Genomic DNA, 20,774 nt, shown 5'->3' on the forward strand with positions numbered 1-20,774 from the left:
GGTGGGGCGGGCCTCCCCCGGAGTCCCGGGACAGCGCCGCGCGCCGCTGCCGCCCCGGCCCGCGCCTGCGCTCTGCTCTCGCTCTGACGCTTGTCCCCTCCCGCAGCTCCAGCATCCTAGCGCCGAGGTCCGCGAGTGCGCCTGCGCGGGGCTGGCCCGGCTGGTGCAGCAGCGGCCGGCGCTCCCGGGCCTGTTGCGCCGGGATGCTGTGCGCCGCCTCGGGCCGCTGCTGCTCGACCCCAGCCTGGCCGTGAGAGAGACGGCGGCCGGCGCGCTGAGGTGAGCCGGGAGGGGTTCCGGGGCGGTGCCTCGGATCCGGGCGGCGCGGCGTCCAGCCAGCGCCTTCGGTGTATCCCGTTTCATGCTCAGGTCTCTTGTCTTCGGCAGTTCGAGAGGGCCAAGAACTGCCCAGGGTCTGCCGTTTGCAGGAGGGAGATTTGAACTCAGGCTTCCCACTCGAGAGGCTGCCGTGACCCCCAGACCGCACACATTCCATAGGTCCTCCTGGCTGCTCGCCTGCAGCAGCCACCTGTCAAGCTCCCTCTAGGCCGAGCGCACATTGCGCCCTCTCCAGGAAGCCTCCGTAGAGTCCTGAGGTTCAAGGAGCTCTTTCAGTGTGAGTGCCAGGTGCTCGAGGTGCAGAGGATTTTGAGCAGGCAGGACAGTGAGCAAGGCAGCCAAGTTCCCGGGCTTCACAGAACCCATGTTGATGAGGAGACAGGACACTAGCAAACAGGTAAAACGTAATATTAGATAGTGAGAAGTGCTGTGGAGAAAACCAAGAGGATGATGAGTTGGGGATGGGAAGTTTTGCAATTGGGTGATCTTTAGATGACGTTTGCGAACTGAGAGCTGATGGATGAGAGAGCCAGACTTGGAAAAACAGGGGGAAAAATCATTCAAAACAGAAGGAACAGCAAAGAAGTGCGCCAGCAAAGGGCTTGGCGTGGTTAAAGAACAGCAAGGTTAGTGCGGCTGAGGAGTATGGGGTAGGGTATTATAGGAGATGAGGCTGGAGGGATGGACAAGGATTCCATGGTGTAGGGAGAAAGGATCTGTTGTAATCAGGAGTAACGTCTCATTTACATTTGGAAAAGGCCACTCTGGTGCCTGTCCAGAGAATAGACTGTAGAGCGAGCAAGAGGAGAAGTTAATGTTTGTAGTTCTTATAGCTCTGTCTATATTTATTATGTTTCATTCATTCATTTAGCAAATATACATTAAGTGCCAGCTGTGTGCCAGGCAGTCATCTAGGTTGTGGGCATGTGATAGCAAGACAGACATAATTTCTGTCCTTAACGGATCTTACACTATCGAGAGAGACAGGCATTAACCAAACAATCACACAAGTGTATAATTACAACCAGTGACAATTACAAAGGATGCTGTGAGAGGGCATAACTGGGGGTTCAGGGAAGAAAACCCTAAGGGAGTGATGTTTGAGATGAGATGTGAGGGATGAGTGGGGATTGACCACTTGGTGGAGGAAACAGCATGTAGAAAGCCCTGCCCTTCCCGCCGAAACGTACACACGCTGGGAGCTCCTGGAAGACTGTGAGGCATCCTGTGACTTGTCTTTATATCCTAAGTGCTTAGCACAGTGCTGTGCACTCAGAAGGCAAGCAGTGTCTTCCCAATTAAGATTAAATTTAGTCAGGGTTGCTTTGGAGGTGTCATTCTCAGTAGCCTCACCCCTGCTGCCCTTGAAGTCTTGATTCCAAGAAAAGGTCTGTTCATATAAGATCAGGCTGTGATTTATTAACATTAAATAGGAGAGGTCTTTTCCCCTCTTCCTTCCCTATAACCACACACCTGTGTACTGTCTCAGACCTCAGAACTAAGCTCTCACATGACAGAGTCATTTGTTGACATCATGTACAACAAGGATTAGAAGAGATGAAAATCTGTGCATTGGTTCTGCAGCATCTTACAGAAATCATAAGCAGTTTCATCTGGGAAACCTTAAGTATGAAATAAATTTGAGAGCTTAGTATTTTATGACGTGATCTGAAAGTAAAACATTTAAACTTCTTGTGTAGAAATCTCAGTGCTTGTGGAGGCTTTGAAGTTTGTGACGACATGGTGACTAAGGATATCATGACTCCTCTGGTGGCACTGCTAAAAGAGGTATGCAGGTTTTAAAGCATCTTCCTGGCAATTTTTAAATGTAGCTTTTAGTATACAAACTTAGGTTTTTTTGTTTTGTTTTAGTACTTTGGTGTTAGTTGCTTTGTCTTCCCTCAAGACATCCTATGGGAATTTTATTTCTTTTCCTGGGAACACTGATCTCATCATTGATACAGTCTCATGTTATTTCATCCCCACTACTTTTATTTATATGCTAGTTGGAAAAGGCCTTCCTGAAACTATAGACTGACTCCTTTAGACTCTAAACTTCATACAATAAAAATTAGTATTTATTGATTGCTTATTTATGTGCCAGGTGCTGTTTTTTGTTTTGTGTCTTATTTAATCTTCACAGCAGTCTTATTTAGCAGGTATATTATTCCTCTTTCAGAGATGAGGAAGCTGAGACAGACACTAGGAATTTGGTGTGAAGATGATGTTAAGTCCTCAAATTTAAAATCATGCCAGCCTATTGCACGACGTAGTTCTGGGATTAAGGAGCTGGCTCTCTGGAGTGCCTCTAGTCCACTATTCTGTATTGATGGGTGACTTTCACTTAAGGCTGTATAAAGAATATCCAGTTTTGATGAGAGGTGTCACTCTTGTTCCCTTTGGAGCAGTGGTTCTACTTGGGATGATTTGCCCCTCAGAGGACATTTGGCAATGTCCGGAGCCATTTTTGATTGTCACTGCTTGGGGGTGGGGGTTGCTACTGGCACGTAGTGGGTAGAGGCCGAGGATGCTGATAAAGATCCCACAGTGCACATGACAGCCCCCCACAACGCAGAACCATCTGGTCCAAAATGCCAGTCATGCCGAGATTGAGCAGCCCTGCTTTGGCAGGTGTTTGGATTATGCTGGAGGGGCAGGACTGCAGAGTGGCTCGGAGCCCCGACTTTGGAGCCGGCGTGCCTGGCTCTGAACCACAGCTTTGCCGTACATTAAGCTGCACGTCTCTGTTCGGTTTCCTATTTGTAGAGAGACTGGGGGCAATAGTTCATCTCCTTCGTAGGTTTGGGGTGAGGATTAAATGACTTGATATATATTAAGTGCTTAGAAAAGTGCCTTGCACACAGGTGATACATAGATGTTAGGTCTTACTATGCATTACCTTTCTTTGCCTTATACACTATCCTTATCACGTTAGATGAAATGCTTTGTATTGATTTTACGCTTGCATTTAAAATGTGAAATCCTTTATGTCTAGTTTGTACAATGACTTGTGAACCTCTCTTGTCTGTATTTCTTGACCAGAAAAGGGCAGGGTTGTGGAAACTGTACTGCTTATGAGGATTTGATTGGTTCGTTAACCACTCTAATTTCTGATGTTCAGTTTTTGTGATTCTTCACTATCATTAGTCTTCTTTGTTTAATTATTCTTTTGAACCAGGGTGCTAATCATGATATTTGGTTACAGTGTAGTGCTGGACTGGATTCAAATGAGATGTCTCCGGAAAAAAAAGATCGGAGCAGAAATTCTATTGAGAACATAGCCAATGAGGCCATGAATGTGCTGTGGAATATCTGGTAAGATGCTTTCCAAGTGCAGCCTCCTGTTACGGTGCCCCGCAGCTGCAGAGTTCTCCTTCGCAGGCCTTTAAATCCATGATGCTGACGCTTGGTAGGAGGCGGTCTCAGGGGCCCTGAGGTCAGCCTTCCTTCCCAAGCCCTTTCCTCAGAGCATCACTACATCTGTTTTTTTGCTTTACAACTCTTCTCTCCAGTCATTGCTGCTGACAAAAATAAGAGGAAGCATGGTCGTTAGCATCTACTGCACCCGGTTTCTCCTGCTCCGCTCACATACCTGAAGCAGCAGTTGTCTTAAAGCTAGTCAGGCCGCGGTGCACTAGCTGCTTGGCCTGGCATCTGGAATGAGAGAGGACCACAGACTGGCCAGTGGTTTGTTCCTCGACCTTGGCAATTGCCGTTTGACAGGGAGGTCAGTGCCTGAAAAGAGCTCCCTGGGAGGGTGTAGGCCATGCTGCATTCCATGATGGTAGCAGTAGTGGGCTGGAGTGGACTTGCTGTTAGGAATGAGAAGGGCTAGAAACACTACCTGGATTATTTTTTTCTACCCCATTTTATGTCCCACACTTCTAGCAAGATTCTGTCATGGTTCCTTATTTTCAATCTGCAGCAATTATAACTTCTGACCTAAAAGCACAGATATTTCTTAGAATACAACATTAAGGATCCTGAAAAGCTGCCTGCATAGCAATCTGAACTTGCTTAGGATTTCATTTTATACTGGTGGATACATTCCGCCAGAAAAATTGGCGAGATCAGATTGAGGAAATGGACTTTGAGCAAGCAGGTGGGTGCTGTTTTTCTGTGCATTAGAGAACTTAACTGATATAAATTGTTGAACTTGGAAGTTTTTTAAACATTTCTTTGAAAAGAACCTGAAAAAGTGATCTCCACAATGATCTCTTTCCTGAATGCCTGTGAGTCCTATCTGTATCATTTCCGGTTATCACAGCTCTTAACATTTTTGTTTCATAGTTTATCTTTTAAATTATATTTACACATGTATATATGTGATCTTAACTCATAGGTGCTTTATCTTCCTGATTATACCTGACTTTACTGATGGCTTCTTAAGGGTAGCTCATAGCAGTATTGCAGTAAGTGGATGGATGGATGGATGGATGGATGGAAAGAAAATAGTTTATCTTTAGATAACAGGATTGAATTTAATAATTTAGTCCGCTCTGATAGCTATTAGTGTGTCATGTATATGTGGTATGTACGGAGGAATACTTTTCTCTGGAAATATTGATAAAATTATTGTAATTAGCTCAGTTTACCCTGTATTTAGTATGTATGTTTATTAATGACATTGATAACATTAATATTGGTTCTTTTATTAAAAGGTAGTGTAATTTCAAAAATATTTTTTAAGTAATTTCTCTGTTGAAGACTGTACGTTGTTGAAATTATAATAGTGGTCTAGAAGGAATGAATAAAATTTAATCTTACTTTCTTTTAAATGTGTGCCTTTTGTGTGATAAATATGGAGACCTTTGACCCTCACTTGAACTTATTACTGTGGTCTAGTGGAAAGAACAGTCGGCTGGGCCCAAGGAACCACTACTGACAAAAATATGTGATCTTTGGTCAGATCACTTTGCCTTTTGGGCCCTGGGTTTCCTCATCTATAAAACGAGGAGTTCAAGTAAATGATTGCTCAGATCTCTTCCAGCTCTAACCTTCTGTAAGGAAACTGGCATGTGGGTAAAGAAATTGGTTAAAAGATCCTACTGTGATAGAAATAAAAATACAGATAGCCAGTAGTGCTCATGTACAGTGAATATGAGGGGGCATTGGTTTCTTCATCTGTAAAAATGGCGAGTGTTTGACTCCAATTCTTGTGTTCTTTTATAAAGCCTGATTTATCTTTTTGTGAATTTCTGTGGTTGATTTCTTGATGTTAAAATGTGAATAGTAAAACTTTTTTTTCCCCCCTTCAATTTAGTGAATGCAGTAGTAGAGCAGTGTCTATATTCACCAAAGAAGGGTGTTTGGAGATTGTGTTAAAGTGTTTAAGTAGGTTTTCCACCAATGTTGACCTGGCTATTTCAGTAGGTAAGTGAAGAAAAGGTGATAATTTATTAAGTGTGGGTGGCCTTATTCAAAAATTGTTATTCAGACATAGCATGTTTATTCTTCAGGAGCAATTTTTTTCTCATTGTATGTAAATGCATAGCTGAGTTCTGTTTGTTCTGAATCTTTTAAAATCTGTATTTAAAACTTTACTTACTCATAGAATTTTCCTGCTCTTCCCTCTGAAAGGGAAGAAGGTAATTATGTGAGTATATATAGTTTCTAGTGTATTCCCATTCTTAGAAGACTTTATTAATTCTTGAAGCTTTCATCTTTCATTTACTGAGAAATAGTAACCCACAACTACCAGGCCTTTTAGCCAAAGTTAATTGGAATCTAGACTTATTCAAATGTCTTGTACCACTATCTCATACTTCCAGCAGAAAACTGATAACCTGTGGTTTTTTGAGAGAGGAAAATAAGGGATTGAAATATCGCTGGGACCTGCTTTCCTTCTTTGGGACAAGGAAAGCACAGTCTGGCAGCTTCAGCTGTGTTGGCTCCCTTGGCTTCTCCACATGGGGTTAGAGAGCCATTGGGGGCCCTCACTCAGCAGGAGGAAGAGACAGAAACTGGAGAGTGGGTGGCTCAACAGAACTCTGGGGGAGAGTGGAGAAATAATTGATGAAAAGTGCTTCTCTTGTACCCATGATAATGGTGGGCACCCACCTCTCCTTTTATTTCCTATGCGTTTCTCCTGGCGAGGACAAAGTGTGTTTCCCTTACTGAAGTGTATTCCCTTACTGGTGTTTCTCTTGGCTCTAATGGAGAAGCTTAGGAGAACAGAAAAGAAAAAGGAAATGGTGAAATAAACACTACTGGGAAAAATTTAAAAATCAGTTTCTTAAAATGGAGTCTCTGGCAGAAGGGAGATTTGTGAGTAAAAGTGAATTTAAAAACAGTTGAACTAAAAATTGATAGATGACTTTTAATCTCAGAGAACAGTTTTTATAACAATAAGAGAATTTCAGGAAAGTTAGTTCATAGCATTTAAAAGAAGAGCTTCTCTCCTATTTTACTAACTTTGGTCTTTTAGATTGCTATTTTTTTAGTTTTTTTCCTCTAATGAACTTTTAAAAAATGGATCAGGGCAAAGTAATTTTGCATTGTATAGTAGTGTTTTCCCTCTGCATTTAACTAGATTCATGATTTTTTAAACAAATGTGAAATTACTTTTGTTTTGAAAATTCAGCAGGGCTTGCAAATAGTAAAGTGAACTTATCTTGGCTTTTTGCTGAAGTGAATTTAATTAGTCTCTTAATGGAAAATGTTACATTTGCATATATGTCTATGTACATATATGCATATATGTGGATTTGTATACAAATGTATTTTGGGAACCAAACTAGATCATAGCAATAGCATGTATTTTGACTAATTTGGATGGCCATGATCTACTTTGAAATTTATAGACCTAGAAAGAAGTGGATTTGTATAGAAGACAGTATCTCAAAGAAAACAAATTTGGGCTTGCTTCCTCTTTTGTGCTTCGAAGATCTTTTCTGTCAACCTTTTATGCAATCCCAGTTGTTTTTATACTTTCAGTTAATTATTTCTAATATGCAAGTTGTAATCCATTGTCTTACTCTAATACTTTTTTTTTTTTTTTAAGATTTTTTTTTATTTTTTCCTTTTTCTCCCCAAAGCCCCCCAGTACATAGCTGTGTATTCTTTGTTGTGGGTTCCTCTAGTTGTGGCATGTGGGACGCTGCCTCAGCGTGGTCTGACGAGCAGTGCCATGTCCGCGCCCAGGATTCAAACCGACGAAACACTGGGCCGCCTGCAGCGGAGCGCACGAACTTAACCACTCAGCCACGGGGCCAGCCCCTAATACTTTTTTTCTTAAAGAAATTGCTTCACCAGAAATAACTCTTAACTTTTAAGGTCATGCTGAATTTGAAAGAAGCCGGAGTGTCCCCAAACCTAGGGCTTGTTGTTAGTGACGGCAGGACTACTCTAAGAGTGTTGTCTGTGGCCTGATGTTTAGTCCACAGGCTGTTTGCTGCTGGTCCACCATGAGTACAGAAACTCAGGATGAACCTTTATAGTATGTTTTGTTTTTTGGTTTTGGGGGGTTTTTTTTTCTGAGGAAGATTCTCCCTGAGCTAACATCTGTTGCCAGTCTTCCTCTTTTTTTTGCTTGAGGAAGATTAGCCCTGAGCCAACATCTGTGCCAGTCTTCCTCCATTTTATATGTGGGATGCCACCACAGCACAGCCAACAAGCAGTGCAGGTCCACACCCAGGACCCGAACCTCTGAACCCAGGTCGCTGAAGCAGAATGCACCGAACTTACCCACTAGGCCACAGGCTGGCCCCTATAAATGTTTATAGTAATTTCACATTGTCACAACATTTAAAGGCCTTTTAAATTGTTTTTAATAAAAGTGTAGTTCTGTAAAGAATTAGAAATTAAGAAGAAGAAAAGCAAAATGATCTCGAAGCACTGATAATTTGAGAAGCCTCATTTGTGTGTCCCATCCTTGAGGTAAAGCATATATATCCAAAAAGCGACGTGTATCTGAAGAAGTTTACAGATGCAAATGTTTTTGGATAAGTTATTCTGGTGTAAATTATACCAGCAGGAGTCATTTGTTTCTGAATATTTAATTTTTGTCTTTTAGCTTATTGTTTACAGACAGTGACCGAAGATAACCCAGAGCTACTGAGATCTTTCAGTGCCCCAGCATTGCATGTGCTGGAGTCAGCGATGCTTTCTCCTGTCAGCTCCATGGAATACCTTCTATTAAAGACACTGCTATCAGGTACAATTTAGCCGTATGCAATAGTATGCTTGTTTAGTAACTCGTAATGGGTAGAGATGGAGGCCAAAATTGAATCATTCCTTCATTTCGCATCAGGGCCTTCCACACTTATGTCTACTCTGAAAAATTTTAATATTTAAATAGAGATGCTTAATTCAAGCAGTTGTGCCTAGTTGCAAAGCCTTCTAGAATAGATTTGTTTTCAATCTAAAGAACTACTGTTGTCTGAAAAAGAAATGCTGCTGTCAGGATCCCCTCTTATTTATGAGCCAGTGAGTTCAGAACTTAACTGTGGGCACCCAGGACATGACCACTCACTTTTCTATAAGTTCTTTACCCCCAACTCTTTTCTCCTTGGAATTTCTAAATCCAGAAATGAGAAATAATCTGATGATCTGTTGAGTAACAGGTAGTTTATACAGTTTCTGTATATATTTTCCTCTTGCCCCTTAGCCTTGCAGAGGTGGTTTTTTCCAAAGTGGCAAAATACGCGTAACAAAATTTACCATCTTAACCATTTTTAAGGGTACAGTTCAGTGACGTTAAGTACATTCACATTCACCAGTCTCCACAGCTCTTTTCGTTTTGCAAAACTGAAACTCGATACACATTAAATTACGCTCCATTTCCTCCTCTCCCCAGTCCTCAGCAACCACCATGCTACTTTCTGTCTCTATGAATATGACTACTCTAGGTGCCTCATATAAGTGGAATCATACGCTGTTTTTCTTTTTGTAACTGGCTTATTTCACTTAGCATAATGTCCTCAAAGTTCATCCATGTTGTAGCATGTGTCAGAATTTCTCTCCTTTTTAAAGCTGAGTAATATTTCACACTACATATATGTATACCACATTTTGTTGATCTGTTCATCCATGAATGGCCACTTGGGTTGCTTACACCTTTTGGCTTTTGAATAATGCTGCTGTGAATGTGAATGTAAAAATATATGTTTGAGTTCCTCCTTTCAGTTCTTTTGGGTATATACCAGGAAGTATTTTTATTTTCACAGTTGCTTTTTTTTTAATTAGTCTAACTACTTAATGGTAAGTCCTGTTCTATTTTGATAAGCGAAAAACCAAGAACCTGCTCTCTGGTTTGTTTGTGAGACCTTGGAATTTTAGTACATTCCATTCCACTCTTGGAATATAAGAAGCTACTTAGGAGAGCAACTCAGGTTAAGATGAAAGAAAGTGAGGCAACTTAATTTGTTGTTTCAGAAGAAACTTGATCAGTATTCTCTTGGTCTGCTGCTATGTGATGGATCAGAGAGAGGCCAAGGCAGGGAGATGATTGTGAAAGATTGTAATAAAGTGAGCTGCTTCTGTCTAAGGCTTTTTCACATTTAATAAAAACTGAACAAAGGCAGTAGGGTTAAGATTTTTTTGAAATTATACCTGAGCTTAAAGAACCAATCTTATGGAAACTGTATTCAATAAAAGATTTCACAGGCAATTCCTTTGTCCTTATGTTCATTTTTTCCAGGCACAATGTGGAATCTAAAAGACATTATTCCATCCAAGAGTCAGGCAGAAATCATAAATGCCATTCTAAAGATCTTATCTGAGGTTTTGGAAATGGATGCTGGCAAAATAGTTATTCAAATGAAGGAGGCTGAGACTCAGAAGTTAAAAACTGCTGCAGAGACCGAGGAAATATTAGAAAATGCTAATGGTGGTGTTGTGGTTGAAGATGATGAAATGGAAGAAACTCCTCCAAGAAGAAAAGTCAGAAGGAAAACTTTCATTTCAGATTTACTTCCAGTAAGTCAGATTGATGCTTTCAAACATAGATTAATACAGCTGTTTTCTTTCAAGACGTGTCCTAAGCTTTGTAGAAAAATGTTACAGCAAAATTAATTAGAAAGTGAATTTCAATAAAAATCAGTCATGTTTTCCCATTAACTCTCACTACAACATTAGAAATCTACTCCCAAAGGGGAAGGAAATCTCCTGTGTACAATGAACTTTTGTGTGCAGGTTTCAGAGTTGGGAGAGACCAACCCTTCAGAAGCCCACGGTCGTCTTCCTGACCCACCTCAGTGGCACACTGTCTCCCAGATTGTTTCCATGCTAAAGGAAGGGTTTTTTTAGAATTTAAAAATAGTTTATTTGTTGGTTTTAGGTTTTTTAAATGCACATATGGTTTCTGTTTTGTTTTTTTTTTTAAGATTTTATTTTTCCTTTTTCTCCCCAAAGCCCCCTGGTACATAGTTGTTTATTTTTAGTTGTAGGTCCTTCTAGTTGTGGCATGTGGGATGCCGCCTCAGCTTGGCTTGATGAGCAGTGCCATATCCGTGCTCCAGCGAACCGGCAAAACCCTGGGCCGCCGAAGTGGAGCGTGCAAACTTAACCATTTGGCCACGGGGCCAGCCCCTGTTCTTTTTTTATTTGAGGAAGATTAGCCCTGAGCTAACATCCGCCACTAATCCTCCTCTTTTTGCTGAGGAAGACTGGCCCTGAGCCAACATCCGTGCTCATCTTTCTCTACTTTATATGTGGGACGCCTGCCACAGCATGGCTGGTCAAGTGGTGTATAGGTCCACACCCCAGGCCGTCGAAACGGAGTATGCGAACTTAACCGCTGTGCCACCGGGAGGGCCCCACTTCATCTGTTCTTTGGTGTGGTACGAGCAGTTGTATCATATTGAAGCACTTTCAGTTTTATGTCTACATTTTTCCAGACAAGTTGCAGAATTATTTTGTTCAGTATGATAAATTTGTTAGAGAGATTTATTGTTATTAGGCTAAAACTATAGAATAACTAGAGAAGAGATGATACTTTGAAGAGTTCTTCTTGCGGCTACAGATGATATAAGCCTCAATTTATTCACATTTTCCTGTAGGAATTTTTACTTTGCTTGCATTGGCCCTTGCATCCTTACCTCTTTTATTTTAGTGTGTAGCCTTACCAAAGGAGCAAACCAGACTCTCATTTACCCACTGCTGCTGAGCAGAGGCGGTTGGGTGATGGTGAGAATTAATGGTGTTTGTCATTTTGGCAGCCTGGGCGATTGTGGCACACTTGGGCTAGTAGGTGTGATGTCAGGGCAAGGGTACACAGTCTGGAGGCAGGAGACGCTTCAGCTGAGCCCGTCAGCAGAGAGGGAGCCATGCCATGGGAAAACGTCTCCCCCAAGGAGGGGGGACCAAGAGTTGGGTTTTGTTCATTCAGGTGCGCATTTTCTGTGCTCCTGCCCTGTGCCAGGCCCTCTGCCAGATGCTGATGATGGAAAGATGATTAAGACGTTTTTCCTGTCTTCAGGACCTTTTCCATCTTGAGAGGACAGACATATAATTATAATTTATTATAATGCCTGTGCTAAGAACAGTGCTGGGCTATGCACAGGTTTCTAAGGGAGTGGTTCCTACAGAGGAGGTTCTCCTGACTCAGCCCTGATGGGGAAACACAGGAAGAGGCTGTCAGGGAAGGCTTTTTGGACAGAACACTCGAGCTGTCTTAGAGTTAGAGTAGGAAACAGCATGGTGAAAGCAGGTTAGTGCTGTTCAGGGGGCCTGGAGGCAGGAAGATCAGCCAGGAAGCTGCTAAAGTCATTCTGAAGGAGGAGGATGAAGCCTGAACTGGAAGAATGCCATTAACGTCCTCTCGTACTTTCTGCAATTTCAGACATGGCCTGTCCTGACTCATAGAAAATGAACTGAAGCTGAGAATTGTCTTAAGTCAGTGTCTTAGAGTTTTGATAAGTTTATACCCAATAAGAACTCTTTGAATGGAATATACCTGAAAATAAATGTATCAGTACACTACTTTCTCTCATTCACAGACTTGTAAGGCATGCATTAGTGGTGTTTTAAAGAAATGCCGTAGTTAGCACTGCTTTCCCAATCCCCATGAGTAGCTGTCAGGTGCAAAGCCTCGTGCTGTGTGCTGGGTGGCACCGAATGAGGGGCTGTCCTGCCCTTGAGCTGCGTGCACATCATAAAGTGGCTTAAAAATCACAGACCCCCTTTCGGTGCAGGGGGTACGTATCTGAACCCCAGATTTACTCCTTGTCTCACCTGTGCATCTGCGTTAGTGTTGAGTAGAATTTAGAGTCAGTACAGGAGGGTAGAGCCTAGCTGTGCGCCTCGTCCTCCCAAAGGGGTGCTGTAAAGCACCTAGCAGCGTCTCCTTGGTCATCACTGCAAGGGTGAGCTGTAGGTCTGAGATGGACACAGCTTTAGCCACACGTGCAACGGCAAGTATCCCAAATCAGGGCTTGGGGCACCTGTGCAGCTGTCGGCAGTGCACTGACCTCGTCATGACTGGGCACACGTGCCATGTCTCACCACCAGGATTCCTGTCAGAGAGGAGGTGGAAGTGAGTTGGGCTGTCAGGAACTCTGGAGTAACTGGCGCCCTGCTGGGAGTGGGCGCAGGGCACTCTGAGGATTTTCCCCAACTCCAGCCTGGCTTCCAAGGGGCTCCTGGAGGGAGTAAGTGGGGATTGAGATCCTCGTCTACCAAGATTAAGTGCCACTGTTTAAAAAGTACTGGTAATTTAACTGCAATTTAAGAGAGACTTCCCTAAGTATTATTTTAAAATAGAATTTTGGTGCTATACAGTGCAGTGTTTTCTCCTAACAAAAGCTTGCTTTTTAAAGGCTGTTAACGGAACTGAGTAGCCTGGATGATTGACATGCTGGTCAGTGGGCCGATGTTGAAGTGCCAGCTGGGGGCTAGGCATCATGCTGATGCATGCCAGGAATGCAGATTTACAGTCCGTCGGCTCCCGGCTTTCACACTGCCCCGTGGCTTGTGCAGGAGTCCTTTGGAGTCCAAATCCTTAATGGCATCATTTAACTCAAGAAGGTGTAGTCACAAATAATGTAAAGAAAGAACCAACCCAAGTTGTTGTTTTAATATACGCAAAAGCAGAGTACTCCCCTCCCAGCTTTCACAGTTATCAGTTATCAAATCATAGTCTGTTTTATTTCATCTGTTTCCCCACCCACTCTCCCCTCTCGCTACTGAATATTTTGAAGCAAATCTCAGATGTCGTAACATTTCATCTAGATTGGTTCTTTATGTCAGATTGATAACAATAAGCAGCAGGAAAATGTTCTGAGCAGGAGAGTTATATAAAGAAGTGGAGCTTAATTCAGAGTTCCTCTAAGGCAGATTGTACGTTTGAACTGGTCGAGCGCCCAGCAGCAGCATGTCTTATTTAGCTGTGAGTCTGCTCTAATCAATGTCTATGTAGTTGAGCATCACACACAGGCAAATAGGAATAATTTTGATATACAGTCTTGCCAGCAGTAAGAGGAACACAAGTACAGGGATTCCTGAGCTACATCTATTGAACTAGCAATTTGCTGCTTTTTTTTTTTTTTTGAACATGGATTAAAATTGCTGCACAAAGAAGTTGCTGGAGGATTATAAATGAGTGTGAACATTCTGGAAAAAAAGTGGGACTATGTCACAGGAGCTAAAGATGTATTTTTAACCTTTGACCCAGTATTTCTGAGGAAATAAGATATCCACATAATCTGAAATAGTCCACACTGGTGGAATGTTAATAAATTATAGTGCATCGATTTAGTGGAATATTGTGTGGCTGTTAAAAAGACAATTAGAAAACTGTTGAAGTTAGGAAATATTCAAACGATAAAATGTAGCTACTTCATTTTTCATAGGAGACTTGAGAATTAAAGTCATGTAAATTTACACAGCCCATTTTAAGAATGGTAATTGATAAGTTCATGTTATTTATTTCCAGAGGAAAAAGTCCCCCTCGTTCTTCAGTCTTAAAGAAATGCTTTATTGTGGTCTTCAAAGAAAGCAGGAGGCAAGCTCTTCTCCTTAGCCAAGCTCTGTTGGTCGTTTAAGGGCTTGTTAGTAGTTCTCGTTAATGCACTCTTTTCCAGAAAGACGTCTGAGCGTCTAAGAGGTTTGTTGTGTAAAGTGCCTGCTGTCTGAAGTGAACTCTCGTTGTAACCTTAGTGAGCTGAGCTCCTTCTTAACACACTAGGTTAAGTTTCAGGGTGAATTCAGTTCAGAATTCCTGAATATTTATCTGTCCTCCACAACTAACTAAGCGACACTTCGAGTGACCATGCAGATGTATGGAGGCCCAGGCAACAGTGGCGCGTGTGCTCCTCAGCACCAAGGAATCAGAGTGCCTGTTCCTGCTTCCAGCACTTCACCACTGCTCTTCTCCTGTCCACCCCCCACCTGCTGCATTCCACATGCAGAAATCATCTAGTAGGCCTTAGCTAAGGAAATGCACGCAAAAGTATTTTCCCAAATGTTTGAGAGTTGGTTGTTTGCTTTCTTTTAGCCCACTGACAAGGAGCTGAGAGAGACCATGGCGTTGCTGACAGCTCAGCAGACCGCTCTGGAACTTATTGTCAACATGTGCTGCAATGAAGGTTGGTTACTGTTCACGTTTCGACCTTCTCCCCCTGGACTGAGAAGGCCGCTTCCAAGAGGATTTTCTTAAATATTCTGAAAGTTGTGTGTGATTTGCACTCTCCCCAGATGCTTCCGACGATGAATGGGAAGAGCTGTCTAGCAGCGACGAAAGCGACGCGTTTATGGAGGATTCCTTCAGTGAAGGTGGCGGGCAGCTGCTGTCTCCCCTCTGCCTCTGCCACGAGGTTCACTCTGCTCTCACCAGCCACCTCATCCCAAAGAAGGTAACCTCTTTTCAGTCTAGGCTCACTGTGGAGCGTGGGAAAGGCTTGAGAAGGCTCTCCATTCTGTATACAAAAGAGGCTCCCACTCCAGGTGTAGCGAACAGTAAGACCTGGGGAACAAAACAGAATTCACTCTAGAGGAAGTAGGCTGAAGAGTGTCTTTGTCAAGCCTAACCATTTCACTTAGAAGTCCTAGGTCAGGATCTTATAAAGGGATTGGATGTAAATGACTCTGCTCTTTAACCTTTGCTTTTACTGCCTTTTTTAAATCTAGGTTTTTGAAAAAACTGCCTTTCCAAACAGCGTTGCAGTTGACATATGTTTTAGGAACCCCACTTGGAAACCTTTGATTAGAAAGTAAGAACTTTTCTATTTTTAAAACCATTTGTCGTTATGTTATTATATGAAATAGAGGACCATTAAATAGAAGATGCTGACTTCCTCCCAGACTCAGAAGCTCCAATCCTGTGTCTATTCCTGAGAGAAATGTGTGCACATGCAGTAAAACATGAGAATGTACACGGCAGTGTGGTTCAGTCCGCCAACCTGGAAACAAGCTCAGTGTCCATCAATGGCAGAATGGATAAATAAATTTTGACATAATCATACAGTAGAATACGTACAGCAGTAAAAGGAATCTGAACTAGAACTGCACAACATGGATGCAACTTATAACGTTGAGCAAGAAAGCAAGGCACAGAAGAATATACACATTGCGATTCAGGGTTTACAAGGTTCAAAAACACTAAACTGTTTTGTTTAGGGACCCGTAGGTGGTGAACTTATAAAGAAAAGCAAGGAAATGTTTACCACGAAAGTCCAGATACTGGTGATCTTTAGATCTAGATGTCTACATTTATATATAGATATATAGAGGTCACCTTTAGAGGTCAGGGAGGTGGGTGTGATAGGGAAGGGATGGGGGGCTGAGAGGGTGCTGGCAGCGTTGATTTCTTACCCAGATGCATGAGTGTTTGCTTTATAAACTGTTTGTTAAACTCTGTATCTGCACTGAGAGCTTTACTCATGTATATTTCACAATGCAAAATAATTTTAAAGATGCCATGTGTAGAAATTTTTCTAAAGCAGATTTCTTATGATTCGTAAATGAATTGTCCCTCAGAGGCCTTGAGTGCTCAAGCAATTGACGTAGTAGGTTATCAGTTCACCTTAGGATTCTTTGCTGGCTGCCATAGACTTCCTGCTTACAGATACTCCAGTCAGAACCTGAAGCTTACGTTCAACTTTAATGTCAGCTTCTGTTGGGTGACTGGTGGGGAGACAGACGGCATTCTCTCACTTCCTTCCAGAATGAACACTATACAGTGCAGAGCCCTCGTGTGTCTCCAGAGTCTGGTGTCCCTCCTGGACGTGGACCATCTGGGAGGAGCCCCAGCCCTTCAGGCCCTTGCCCAACATCTGTCACAACTGCTTTTTTCTCAGCCAGGTAAATACTGAGGGCTTGTTGTGAAAGACTGCTCGGATTGAGCAGAAGTTTGAAGGAACAAAAATTTGGACTTTGTGGTTATACTTTGCCATCCGACCTGCAGAAACCTCTCCCAAACACTAGCAGTCATTTATTTATAGTTGCCAGTGGTACAGTCGAAACAAGGTGTGCAAGCAAGTCTATGGGTCATATTTTTCTTTTTTATTAAAATTGCTTGCATCTAGTTATGTCAGGCCAGTTAAGGCTGAATCACAAATATCATAAATATAGGCCTCATTAAGATATTTTGGTAATTCTCTATTTTTAATTTTTCTAAAATATAAAACCATTTGATTTGCATTTGATTGGGTAATGCATACATGTATTACAGAATTCAAGAGTTATTGAGATCATAAAGTAGAAAGCCTCCCTCCTTTGTTTCACACCATCCAGGTCCTCTCCCAGAGCCAGTCCCTGTCAGCAGTTTCTTGTGTATTCTTCCAAATTCTCAGTATAAAAGTGTGTCTGTGTGTTTTAAGGCATATGGTAGAATACCATACGCACAGTTCTGCACTCTGCTTTTTCCTAACACATATCTTTCTTCAAACACCTTCACATGCTAGGAGCTGAATCTCCAAGCTGCAGGTCTCTGATGTGGATTAATTTCATTTGTCCATAAAAACCGAGAGACATACTGTATGTGGTTAATTATTTTTTTCAAATGACTTGCCTGTACAAGGTTTAACGCATGCTCTTCTAACAGATTTTCATAGTTCGTTGTAGTGGAATCTCCTTTGGCTTAGCTACATTGAACTGGGAGCTCACACCAAATGAACAAGACAGATAGACACTGAAACAGAAGAAAGGTAGTCTGTTATGCATTAAAGGAAAATTGTCCACGTTACTCTACCCAGCGTGCGTGTCTGGGGTGAGGGTAACATGGGAGTGTGAATCTACCCAGCGTGCGTGTCTGGGGTGAGGGTAACGTGGGAGTGTGAATCTACCCAGCGTGCGTGTCTGGGGTGAGGGTAACATGGGAGTGTGAATCTACCCAGCGTGCGTGTCTGGGGTGAGGGTAACGTGGGAGTGTGAATCTACCCAGTGTGCGTGTCTGGGGTGAGGGTAACATGGGAGTGTGAATCTACCCAGCGTGCGTGTCTGGGGTGAGGGTAACATGGGAGTGTGAATCTACCCAGTGTGCGTGTCTGGGGTGAGGGTAACATGGGAGTGTGAATCTACCCAGCGTGCGTGTCTGGGGTGAGGGTAACATGGGAGTGTGAATCTGCCCAGTGTGCGTGTCTGGGGTGAGGGTAACATGGGAGTGTGAATCTACCCAGCGTGCGTGTCTGGGGTGAGGGTAACATGGGAGTGTGAATCTACCCAGCGTGCGTGTCTGGGGTGAGGGTAACATGGGAGTGTGAATCTGCTGCTCGCTCGGCTCCTCGGGTTCACATGTCTTTAGGGGTTTTTTGAGGGTAAACTTGAAGGTGTATAATACCTGCTTTTTGCACTAAGTTTAGAATCTAACCACCAAATAAGATCTAACTCCACTGTGTCACCTTCAGTGTATTGTTCATATGTTTCATTGTAAACTGTTTAACATTTCCCCTTCTCAGACACGACATTATGTCCAACAGTTGAAAGTCTTAAGAGATCAAAACATGGTCAATTTTGACAAAATACAAGTGTCTGTGTAAGCATTCATTCAAGAATATTCCCCAGTTCTAGAGACATCTATTTTGCACTCTGTCCAGTTCATAAGAGGTGCTATGTGTTTAATGGCATATGTTTTAGAAGTTCTAGGTTAGTTTTTTTTAAATTAAGTAAATGAACATCCAGAAACCCATATATAGTTATTGTTCTGTCTCTACTGACTTTTCAACGTTTGTCAGTTAATGTGGAGTCTTCAGGTGGTCTCGAGCTGTGCATTCTTTAACTGGCATAATCTTGTGAAGCCATGCCCCGCAGTACCAAAGACAGGATATAGACAGGATATGTGCAGTGCTAGCCCGATTCCCATTCCAAACCAGGGCTGGGCCAGCTCTGGAGTACACAGGCACTTGTCCGTGTGAGCTGGCCAGATTATGACTGTGGCTTTGTATTTCTCTCCCGGCCTTATAAACCTGGACGTAATCTGGATGGTATGGCAGGAAGAGGGTAGTTTTATCTGACTTTTGCTGGCATTCTAGCTCCCGTTAGCCCAGCAGGATGTTCCATGGGGTGGGGAGGGGATGGATGGCTGTTCCTCATGCCCACTCGCATCCACCCATTCCCATGGGTTCCCTGCAGGGAGTGGTAGCACACTGCTAGGCCCCACGCGAGCAGGACCTACCCTACCTCTTGCTGCTTTCAAGCTCTGTCTAAGCTGAGAGAACCGCGTCTGCTCTGGTTCCACAGTCTGCCCTCTCTTCCCTCTGGGCCTTTTCTCAGTGAAAATCTGATCAAGGTACCATAAGCCCCGTCCCCAGGCAGCGTGGAGGGTTTATTTCACTTGGAATAAATGCACGTATTCTGTACCTCTGCCCTACAGAAGCACTTCGCTGTGTTTCTCCCAGTTCAGCTGCTTTTTGTGGTCATTGATGCTTGCTCGTTTATCACCCGGAAGGATCACAGGAAGACCGTACCAAGCTGAGCCCTGGGGAAATAATGGAAAGTTTCTGAATTGTGGGAAAATAGAATTAAACACTTTGATTTTAAAGTAAATTCCAATTGCAGGGCTATTCTTGACATAATCTCTTCTTATCTGAATGAACTGTTTGATAAAGGATAATCACGTATATTTGGAGATGATATTCCAGTATAGTCCTTCTAAACATTTGGGATTTATTAAATGAGGTAATCCTATCCTATGGATTCTACATATGTGAACTCTTACTGGGAATCTGGCGGGTAGGATGAAGCTAAATGTCTCTACTTTTTCGTGATACCACGTTTGACATTTACTTATATTCTTTAACAATACCACTTGTGTTGACCTTTACTGAGAATTTGTCAGAAAGGCAGAATGATGTGAAATTCCGTTCCCCAATTTGGATAAATGACCAGAAATGTGAATTAAGTAGAAATTGCCAACATATTTTTCTTAATTCAGGCAGAGTATGAATTACACATAGTGTAAAACAGTTGTGTTGTTTAGATTAGAGTTTTGAATCTAAGGTAATGCTTATTTTCCTGAGAATGGAGGACAGAAAAAAATTGATTCTGAGATATGTTCTAGTTTGTATTGAGTTCTTCACAACATGACTCGTTTTATGTGTAGTATGAATTTCTAGGGCCACACTTACAACTTTAATCAAATAGAAATACAACGTACATTTCAGAGCCAGCGTGGTGACTTTTGAAGTTTGATGGTAACGACTTGATACCAGTTTTTGAGTGCCTGTTGGGTACGAGGCTGTATGACCTCGGCGCTCTGACCTCATCTTCCTGATGAGGAAGCTGAGACTTAGGGAGCTTGAGAAACTTCTTGAAGGTCATTCATTCTTTTAATGTGTTATTTATTGAACGCTTCCTTGATGCCATGTGCTGTTCGAGGTCCGAGGGATACAGATGTGAACAAGATGGGCAAGGCCACTATGCTCATGGAGCTTGCATTCTCGTGTAAATAAAATTTTGATGTAATTTCAGCTATGAAGAAAAACATAGAAGCTGAATGGTGTGAGGTGCTGCATTAGGCAGTTTGTGTGGAAAGTCCTCTCTGAGGAGGTAACATTTGAGCAGATACCAAAACGAAGTGAGAGGTTACATCCTGTCAAAGGCAGGATCCGTCCCAGTCTGTCTGACCCTAAAACTCTCGCATTGTCTGTTCTGTGATACTTAGGGAAAGCCTCACTGCTCTATGTAATGCAGAGCTGAAAATGAGAGAGCCAAAAATATGGTAAGCTTTGAATCAAATTTGTGCAGAAGCTGTCCCTGCTTTCATGCAGACAGCCTAAAAAGGGGCGTCAGAATCTTTATAGGGTCCCGGGCACCACAGGGCAGAAAGCCAAGGTATCTATTGCTTCATAAAAAATCACCCCAAAACTTTGTAGCTTAAAACAGCAATAATCACAGGCTGTTTCTCATGGCTTCTATAGGTCAGGAATTTAGACAGGGCACAACCGAGATGGTTTGTCTGTACTCACAATGTCTAGGCTTATGGTTCTCAACTGGGAGCAGTTTTGCCCCCCAGGAACATTTGGCAGTGTCTGGAGGCATTTTTTGTTGTTACAACTTGG

At 42.6% G+C, this 20,774-nt stretch overlaps 1 protein-coding gene and 1 long non-coding RNA gene across 5 annotated transcripts in view; one reads left to right on the forward strand and one right to left on the reverse strand.

Moving 5' to 3' along the window:
* The window catches only part of HEATR3 (HEAT repeat containing 3), a 35,092-nt gene that overhangs the window by 427 nt on the left and 13,891 nt on the right, over positions 1 to 20,774 (forward strand). The window contains exons 2-11 of one of the 4 annotated variants that reach the window (XM_070611827.1): positions 107 to 279; positions 2,040 to 2,127; positions 3,545 to 3,654; positions 5,603 to 5,712; positions 8,354 to 8,494; positions 9,980 to 10,257; positions 14,774 to 14,864; positions 14,974 to 15,131; positions 15,406 to 15,488; positions 16,442 to 16,578. In XM_070611827.1, the coding sequence (XP_070467928.1) occupies positions 107 to 279; positions 2,040 to 2,127; positions 3,545 to 3,654; positions 5,603 to 5,712; positions 8,354 to 8,494; positions 9,980 to 10,257; positions 14,774 to 14,864; positions 14,974 to 15,131; positions 15,406 to 15,488; positions 16,442 to 16,578 (1,369 nt within the window). Of the gene's footprint in view, positions 1 to 106; positions 280 to 2,039; positions 2,128 to 3,544; positions 3,655 to 5,602; positions 5,713 to 8,353; positions 8,495 to 9,979; positions 10,258 to 14,773; positions 14,865 to 14,973; positions 15,132 to 15,405; positions 15,489 to 16,441; positions 16,579 to 20,774 lie in introns of those variants that run through there. The other 3 variants (XM_070611829.1, XM_070611828.1, XM_070611830.1) reach the window with 3 other exon arrangements.
* Positions 13,324 to 20,774, reverse strand: part of LOC139082163 (uncharacterized) — a 42,620-nt gene continuing 35,169 nt past the window's right edge. The window contains exons 3-5 of the long non-coding RNA XR_011537890.1: positions 19,075 to 19,192; positions 17,288 to 17,407; positions 13,324 to 15,241 (exon numbers count right to left, since the gene is read on the reverse strand). This is a non-coding gene — a long non-coding RNA (uncharacterized lncRNA). The remainder of the gene's footprint in view (positions 15,242 to 17,287; positions 17,408 to 19,074; positions 19,193 to 20,774) is intronic.

The sequence above is a fragment of the Equus przewalskii genome, chromosome 3 (genome assembly GCF_037783145.1).
Source record: "Equus przewalskii isolate Varuska chromosome 3, EquPr2, whole genome shotgun sequence".
Taxonomy (NCBI): domain Eukaryota; kingdom Metazoa; phylum Chordata; class Mammalia; order Perissodactyla; family Equidae; genus Equus; species Equus przewalskii.